We start from the raw sequence: 9,400 nt of genomic DNA, 5'->3' as shown, positions 1-9,400 counted from the left end.
GGAGGAGACCAGGAGCTCAGAGGGCAGCCTGACCCGACCTAACTCAACACACTCAGAGGAGGGGACAGTCGTGGAGAGCGAAGGGAACGGGAAGGGCTGTGTCCTCTAGAAGAGTCAAGGCCAGGGCGCCCCCACACACAGGGATGTGCAGAAGGGAGGACTGGGGTTCACCCTGGAGCAGGGCGCACAGGACCGCTCGCCTCCACCAAGTCTCAGCCCCAGCTTCTACCAGCAACTTCGATTCGACCCACCTGGCCTACGAGCTCTGACAGGGCGCATGCGCGGGAGGAATGCGCCAGGGGCGGTGCCTGCGGAAGAGGCAGCAGGTTGCGGTTCGGCCGCCCAGATAAAGGCTGGAGCCTCGGCCACCGGCAGCGTAGATGCACCCGGTTACAGAGGTCGGGTCGGCGCGGGTCGTGTGCGCAACCGTAGAGGCTGCCAGTCGCAGACGTCGAGCTAGAGCAGGTTGGTGTCCCGAACGCGAGCGCGGGTCCTGCAGGCCGCGGGGGTGCAGGGTGTGGAGGTCGCGGGAACAGAGTGGCCTGCGGGGAGGGGGGTGTTAGGAGACGCGGAGCCGGGGGCCTGGACTCCCGGACTGAGGAGGGGCTCGGCCCGGGTGGAGGCTGGGAGGCAGGCTGGAGAGGCTGCGGACAAGGGCGGTGAAGCCGAGGCCTAGGCCGCGTTTCCCAGTGCAGCCGCGGGGCGCGGCCCTTGGCGTTTGGCGCCTGGCACTGGGTACCTCGCGCCTCCAAGGCCTCATCTCCCCACGGTGCTCCTGCCTGGGGAGCCAGACTTGCTCAGCACGACGCGGGCCCGGGCCTCTGGGCGCTGCTCCCCTGCTCGAAACGCACGCAGGGCAGCCCCCGTGTGTCCCTATCCCAGGCGAGCGGGAAGAGAAGGTAAGGACCTGCCCACCCAGGCGCCCAGTTCTGGTGGGGGACAAGGACGACTTTCTTCCTTCACAGCACTTTACAGGGCAGAGTGCGGCTGTCCTTTCCTAACTACAAACACCTGCTTTTCAGCCTGGGCAATGAACTCTTCAGGAAACAACGAAAATTTTGAGGGCAGTAACTCCAGACCTTTTTTTCATGTGCACCCCGTGGCCCAGCAGCTTCACCTGGGTCCCTGGTACCAGAATCCTGTCTATAATCCATTCTCCATTCCTGGGGCAGGTAAGGAATCTGAATCCCCAAAGAGGTTCAGCGGGATTAGGGACCCTCCCTGTAAGGCAGAGCCTGAAGGTTTCTTACACCTGTGTCAATTACCTCCCTTTCCTCACCCTGTGCTCACACCAAAGAGACTGTAGCAGCGCACGGGGTAGTGTTTGTTGTTCAGGTTAATAGGAAATATTCGAATTCTAGCTATATGCCAGTTACTCTGCTAAGTGCTAGAAACAGGTTCTCTCATTGACCTCAGCAGCCCATGAGCTAGGTATTGTTGCTGCCCTTGCTCCCCAAATGAGGGAACTGAGGCTCCCAGTCGGTGACTGGCCCAGGGTCACAGAGTAATCCAACCAAAGTCTCCTCATGTTGTGAGACCAGAAGTGCCTTAGTGCTCCTATTCCCTGTAATTTTTAGACATGGCCTAAAAGATTCTAAAAGCTCTTATGGTGATGTCAGAAAAGTATGTTGGAGGAAGATGACAAGCAAGTCTTGAAAATATCTGGAAGGTAGACATCTTGGACCTAATGGATAGAAGTCCGTTCAGTTTGTCAATTTCTAATTGTGTGAGTTTTGGCAAATTGTCTCTTAAGGAATTGGTCCTTTTTATCTATGTAATAAATATTGTGGGAATATGGTTCATAATCATTTCTTTTTAATGTCCATGGGATCTGTAGTAATGGACCCTCTTTCATTTCTGATATTAGGAATTTGTATCTTCTGTTTTTTGTTTTCTACATTCAATTGTGGTCTAAACAGACATGTTATGATTAGTATACTTTTAAATTTGTGTTTTTTGTGGCCCACAATGTGGTCTGTCTTGGTGAATGTTCTATGTGAGTGTGAGAAAAATATTCCGTTGGATGAGGGGATCTGTAGAGGTCAGTTATGTCCAGTTGGTTGATGGTGCTGTGGAGTTCGGTGGTCCGTACTGATTTTTTTACCTGGCTGCATCTCTCCATTTCTGCTATAGGTGTGTTAAAGTTTCCAACAATGGATTCATCTGTTTTTCTTGCAGTTCTGTGACTTTTACTTCACATAGTTTCACCCACTGTTAAGGACATACACATTAGGGATTGTTATGTCTCAATGAAGAACTGACTTTTTCTTGTAATGCCCCACTTTATATCCCTGGTCACTTTCCTTGCTCTGAAATCTGTCTGAAATAAATACAGCTTCTCTCACTTTCTTTTGATTAGTGTTATTAGCATGGTACACCTTTCTCCTTCCATTTCCATATAATCCCTGTTTTTATATTTAAAGTGAGTTTTTCTTGTAGACAGCTTTTGCTTTTTCTTTTGCCTTATAATGTCTTTTTGATTGTCAGCCATTTTGTACTGGATAAAAGGAACTGATCTGAATAGGCCTTTAGTAATGGGGTGTTACCTTGTGGAGGTGGGGAAGGGATCATAGTCCTGTTTGTGAAAGGACTATGATTAGGTCTCAGTCTTTTAGTGTGATTGTGCCTTCGGACAGCAAAATACACATGCTTCACCTTCCCCCTCCCATTGGGTTGGGAAGGGTGGCTAGAGTGGGCTGGAGAAAAGTATTTCATTCCCCTGCATCAGTCAGGCTCTGGTTAAATAGTTTCTTTTGAAGATGAGCCTTGTTAAGAACAGTGCTTTTGGTGTATGTTACAGTGATTCCTTTTCCTCTCTCTCTGCAGGACGGACAGGAGATTTTTTCCCTAGATTTACTGTAAGAAACTGGTTGAACTACTGCATGTAGAACTTAAAAAAGTCTGTGGGGCGGTCACCTTATGAATGGGTTCCTCTGAGGATTTGAACTCAGACTTCTCCATCCATCCTGATCTTGCAGTCTGTCAATAACAGTTCAGATTTCTGTACCGCACTGAGTTCCCATGGAGTTTGCTTTTTTAAAAAAATATTTATTTGGTTGTGCTGGGTCTTAGTTGCAGCAGGAGGGCTCCTTAGTTGTGGCATACGAACACTCAGTTGTGGCATGCATGTGGGATCTAGTTCCATGACCAGAGACGGAACCTGGGCCCCCTGCATTGGGAGTGCGGAGTCTTAACTACTGCTCCACCAGGGAAGTCCCTCCCATGGAGTTTTGATGTTTTGAGTTAGTGCTCCTGTAAGCTGTGAATGTATTCACATGTCTCTCTGTGTTGTGGTAGCATTTTTCCCTGTAACTACATTGCTGTGAATGATCTGAGAATTCTTGATTCTTGTTCAGCTTTTTACTTTGGTAGGACTGAGTGACTTCCAAGCTTCTAGAATATCCAGAATTATGAAGCCTACCATCTTTTAAATATTAATTGGACATGCAGTACACTGTGCTGTAGAATTAAAATAGCTGAATTAGTTCTTTTTTTGGGTAAATGTTTCCCTTTTCTTTGCCTCCATTTCGTCTTTTATATAATAAGCGGAATTAGAGGTTTCTTTTTGCCGTTGGCCAACATCTCCCCATTTCCCCACCGTCTAGCAGCCACCCTGCCAACCACCATTCTACTGTTTCTGTGATGCCATCTTTTCTAGATTTTACATAAAAGTAATCATACAGCATCTGCCTTTCTCTGTCCAACTGATTTCTCTTGGCAAAATGCCTCAAGGTCCAGCAGTTGTTGAAAATGGCAGGATTCCATTTTTAAAATGTTTTGGGGGCAGGGGATATGGGGATATATGTATACATATAGCTGATTCACTTTGTCGTACAGCAGAAACTAACACAACATTGTAAAGCAATTATACTCCAATAAAGATTAAAAAAAAAAAAAAGATTAGGGGAAGGGGAGGGTGTTCCAGAAAACGAAAGAGAAGTTTTCAAAGTTGGCTTAGTGGAGGAATGTGCCTATGGCTAGAGCCTTGGTGGACCATCAACATTTTTTTTTTTTTTTTTTTGCGGTCCTCGGGCGTTGCAGAGCACAGGCTCTGGACGCGCAGGCTCAGCGGCCAAGGCTCACGGGCCCAGCCGCTGCGCGGCATGTGGGATCTTCCCGGACCGGGGCACGAACCTGTGTCCCCTGCATCGGCAGGCGGACTCTCAACCACTGCGCCACCAGGGAAGCCCCCACCTACATTTTAATGGATGTAATGAGATGATACAGTGAGAAACTAGATAGTGAGGTGTTTTATGCCATCCTAAGGTCATTGTCCCTCATTTCATTATCCTGACAGGCCACGATAAGCCATTCAAATACTGTAACTGAAGTGAGGATCATAGATTGTTCAGAAAGATTGTTCTGGAAGCAAAATGGATTACAGACCTGTGAGATGTGTGGAGATGGGTTAAGAAAGTTGTTAGTAGTTATTCATGTAAGAACTTGGGGAGGACTTTAAGACCTTGGCTTTGGTAACAGAAGACTAAGTGGTAGTCCTGTGGTGGGTTTGAACAGTTGTGGCTGTACAGGTGTGGTGTGTACTGGCTGAATGTTGTGACCAGCTGCAACTTTAAGACCTTGGCTTTGGTAACAGAAGACTAAGTGGTAGTCCTGTGGTGGTTTTGAACAGTTGTGGCAGTACAGGTGTGGTGTGTACTGGCTGCAGGAGACAAAATGGCTATCCCTTTCTCTTTCTAGGTTTCACAAATGGAAGTCTGTATTTTTCATATCCTGTGGTGCTCAATGAGTATCCTGGTTTCCTCGTCCCTCAATCCCCATTGCCCACTACTCTTAACCGACGACCCATAGTCCCTGTGTTTTATAACACGGCACAATTCCGACAATATGGTGGCTATTGGGAAAAAATGAAAACAAAGGACACACAAACAGAAACTGAACCTCAACAGGCTGAAAACTTGAATGAAAAACAAGACGTGCACTCAGAAGGCGACAGCCCTGATGTAGGAAGGGTGACCAGTATCCCTACAATTACATCAAAAGAAACTATGCCATTGTATGATGTGGCTTATGGTAAAGCCATGCCAGGGAACGAGGTGCAGCACAATGGGATTTCACAAACTTCCTGTGAAAGTAGAGGTGTGCTCTATAGCCCTCGTGAGGGTAGAGACCACATGAACTTGGGTGAAGAAAAGAAGGGATATGCAGCTGTTTCCCAAAACCCACCACCTCCAACTGACAGAGATGAGATCCAGAATAGCCTGAACTCAAAATTGTACCAGTTTACTGGAGATGTCAACAGGCTTCATCAGGAAAGGCCACTCTGTGCCAGCATGGAAGCAGTTAAAGACCCGAGCCTACATTCAGAATCTCAGAAACTCCTTACTGTAGGGGAAGGTATGCCAGAGATGGCTCCCCTGAGGATGTGGGTGGAGAGGAAGAGGTAGAGAGCAATAGCTACCCTGAGGGGGGTGTTCCATCCACTACCTGGTTGGCCCAGTTCAACAAAGTAGGTCAGGCCACCCAGTGCGATATGAGTTGGTGGTATGAGGTACAGTCTGAGAGTTCCCCTGAGTCTTCACCAGGAAATGGTAGAAAGGGAGCAGAGCAGATGTCAGTGGGGAGCAGGAACCAGGATGAAGTTGATGAGGTAGAGAGCAATGGCTGCAAGGGGCACGTTCCCTCCCCTTCCTGGTTGGCCCAGTTTACCAAAGTAGATGAGGGCATCCAGTGCGACATGAGTTGGTATGAAGCACAGGTAGAGAAATCCCCCCAGCAGATGCCCTCCAGAGATGAAGGGACCTCACCAGACTGCAAAACCAAGGGGTCATGGAAAAAGCCAGTCACAAATAGGAAATTAAGTGCAGACAAAGATGAAGTGATGGTGAATGATAAGATTGGGGAGGTGTATAAAGAGAACTTGAAAAGGTGTGCAGAGATTAAAAAGACTGTGAAAGGCAGGGAGGTGAAAGACCTGAGCAGCTTCTCAAATGTTAAGACAGCCTATTTGTTGAAAAAAAGTGCTGCCTTGACCATTGTGCTTCCTGAGGATTCAGAAGACTCTGAGTTGGAAGTTGAAGATGTAATGCATGAGGTAGAATGCCTCCTTGAAGAAGTGAGTCCACAGGGCCCTCTGACATCTTCCAAAGGAAGGTCTTATCGGAAGGCTGGAAGGATAATCAGGATGCCACCTGAGTGCTCTGTCCCTCCCCAACTTATGGTCTGGCCCACCAGAAATAAGTACAGGTTATTACAAGCTGGTGGTGAATATGAGCACGTCGTCCCTGTGGTTTACCAGCTGAAACGACAGGATGGCTGTGAAAGCGCTGGTGTCACCCTCCGAAGAAAACACACAATGCCCAAGCCAGATGGACTGGAGTCCAGGAGAGCCTCTCACAAACCACTGGAATGTAAGTGACTAGTGGGTTCATCCTATCTGGTTGTCTGTGGCAGTTCCATACCAAGTCCTGGATGCAAAGGCAGCTGTGAATCAATAGCATTTCTCTGTTTTGAAAGTATGTTGTCACTTAAGCTGTAGGTGCCCATAGTCATAGGATTTGCAAAGAGAATCCCAAGTTAGAATTCCTGCATTCTAGGAAACTGCAGTGTAATTTCAAACAAAGTGCTCTAGTAGATTATAAAGAGCTGGATGGTGGCGGTAAGGAGAGTTGGGCTGAGATAGTCAGGAGGACATCAGTCTAGCTGGATTGCTGAAAATGGGCAGTCCATGTGGAGGCAGAGAATTTCGACATAGTTTTAGGTTCTGTGGTTTGGAGATAAAGAGGAGCAAGTTTGGAGTGGGAATGGAGACAGTAGCATGAGCTCAGGCAGGATTTCTCTCGAGACCATCCTGCCAGAGGGAAGACTTGTGAGGAATTGGGAAATAGGCCAAGGAGACTGGGGTAAAGTCGTAGTGTTTTTCTTCACTTGTAGATTTTTATCCTGTAGGCAATAAGGGGCTAATCCAGATTGAGTAGAGAAATGAGACAAAGAAATGTGCTTTGTCTTCAACCGGTAGTATTTTATAGTAGGAATTAGAGTGGAGAGTGCCTATATGGATGAAAGCCATAAAGTCAGTTTTACTCAATAAAAAGTATTGTAATTCAACAAAACCAAGTGGTGAGGATCCTAACTCACACGGGAGTAAATAGATAGACATATAAGAGGGCTAGCACAATTGAATCTTAAAAAAAAAAAAACTGGAATTTGAACTTGAGTACATCGAAAAAAATGGTAACATCCATGGAAAAGAGTTAACTTGGGAAGAGAAGTTGTTTTGCTTTGCTGTTTGGGTTATGGTGGGAGGGGCATAAAATGGTGAGTTTGAGGGACTGGACTAGCAGCCTCCCCACACCTGGTTGAAGCTTGAGTTTGGACCATCCTATGACTGGCGGGGGCACAGCTGACAGGAGTGGGGTGGGAGGGAGGGCCCAAAGGAGAGCTTTGGGAGACGATTACCTCTGGGGTGCAAAGAATGAAGCAAAGCAGGTGAGTGAAGAATGGGATGCATAAGGGCCTCAGGGAAGTTTAAATAAGTTCCAGTCTTAGTCCTAAAACCTTTAGACTGAAGAAATACTTAAGCCTACCATTTCCACTTAAAAGTCAGGGTATTGTTGGATTTTAAACTCTTGGGTATTGTCACTTTGATTCATGCTCAGTGATTTGGAGGGGATTTTGTAAAAAACACGTTGCCTTTACAATATAAGCAGGGTTTTTTGGCTTTGATAAGTTAGTCCTTGCTTACAAAAGGGCAAGAAATGATCTGGGCCACTGTGCTTAGAGACCCCTCACGCATAAGAAATGGCAGCATTTTGTAAACTTCAGAATGAATGTGAGCATTCCAGATGTGAGCCCTCGTTTATAACGTCTCACATTGTAAAATCAATAGTTAAATTAAAACACCAGCCATTATACCGTTGGTCTTCTCAGTCTTATTCGCCTCTGTATTCCCATGTCATGTCATTGCCCATCAGAGCGTGTATGAATGTTTTTCTACATTGGGAAATGACACTGGTTATAAATTTACTCCCCTCACCACCCCTACCCCTTTAATACTGTAGCGTAGTAGTTTTCAGCACTTTCTCCTTTGACCACGTCTGAAAGAACGTCTCACTGAGTCTTCCTGTGACTAAGTTAACGGGAACTTCAGTTTACTCCAGGTTACACAGTCAAGATTTTAATTTGCATGCTGAAGGCTCTCTTCTCTAGATCGTCTATTATTTTTGCCAAATGTATTTTTTACTGCCAGGAACAATAGAATGGCATAGAATTGTGTCGTGAAAAATAGGTCATTTTCTTGAACGATGTGTTTTTGAATTGTTTTTTTCCCTTTGGTTTTGAAGCCACTTGGATTGTTTAATGTATGAATCCCTTCCCTCAGGTAACTATGAGAGAGCTAAAACCAAGGTACCTTACAAAGTACCAGAGATTTGAGGCAGATGCTATAAAGTTTAGGAAATACCCAGCAGCTCTAGAATAGTATCATGAAAAACAGGTCAATTTCTTGAAAGATGTGTTTTTGATTTATTTTTCCTTTTGGTTTTTAAGCAATTTGGATTATTTAATGTATGAATCACTTCTTCCCTCAGGTAACTGTGAGAGATCAAAAACCAAGTTCCCCTACAAAGTAACAGAGATTCGAGGCAGATATTATAAAGTTTAGGAAATACCCAGCAGCTCTAGAGGTTGGTATCTATCCTGTGTCCAGTTTGTCTTACGATTTGCTTTTTGGATTTTGTTTGGGGTTTCCTAGTTGGTGCCTGTTCTGCCCTCCAAAGCTAACACTGTTTATGGTAGATGACAAATGGCAGTGTTCTAACTGGGTAACAGACATACCTTGTAAGACCCTAGCTTACAAGAAGACTGGAGCCAAAGTTTTCAATTCTGTGGAAGTTGTTATTATTTAATTTATAATTTATTTTAATAGAATTTTAAAGGTTACTTTCCATTTACAGTTATTACAAAATATTGGCTATATTCCATGTTGTACGATACATCCTTGAGCCCTGTGGAATGTTATTTTTATCCTAGTTTTCACATTTAATTCCTGATGCTGTTAATGGTAGTATATTGTGGATTATATGGGATTTTGTAAGTTTCCTGGTGGCTTCATCCTTAGTGTACTAGTTTAGAGCCTGGTAATGGAAGCTTAGCATCTCCCTTTAGGAGCCAGTAGCTTGACAGGCTTCCCTTCACACTGAGTGTTGGCATTGGGTAACCCTGCCTCACCTCAACCCCTAGTCCTGGAGCAGTGGATTGATGGCCTTTTTATTTTATTTTTAAAATAAATTTATTTATTATTTATTTTCGGCTGCGTTGGGTCTTAGTTGCCGTGCGCGGGCTTTCTCTAGTTGCGGTGCATGGGCTTCTCATTGCGGTGGCTTCTCTTGTTGCGGAGCATGGGCTCTAGGCGCACGGGCTTCAGTAGTGTGGGTCGCGGGCT

At 45.7% G+C, this 9,400-nt stretch overlaps 1 protein-coding gene across 1 annotated transcript; it reads left to right on the top strand.

Moving 5' to 3' along the window:
- The first annotated feature begins 380 nt into the window (after positions 1–380).
- Positions 381–8,391, top strand: LOC114486238 (uncharacterized). The gene is made up of 5 exons (XM_055084665.1): positions 381–465; positions 1,023–1,172; positions 4,699–5,233; positions 5,350–6,368; positions 8,339–8,391. The coding sequence occupies exons 1-5, from the start codon at positions 381–383 to the stop codon at positions 8,389–8,391; spliced, it is 1,842 nt and encodes a 613-aa protein (XP_054940640.1).
- Positions 8,392–9,400: the final 1,009 nt, after the last annotated feature.

The sequence above is a fragment of the Physeter macrocephalus genome, chromosome 5, assembly GCF_002837175.3.
Source record: "Physeter macrocephalus isolate SW-GA chromosome 5, ASM283717v5, whole genome shotgun sequence".
Lineage (NCBI taxonomy): Eukaryota > Metazoa > Chordata > Mammalia > Artiodactyla > Physeteridae > Physeter > Physeter macrocephalus.
The sequence above is the reverse complement of the archived record's forward strand: the minus strand, read 5'-3'. Positions and strand labels throughout refer to the sequence as shown.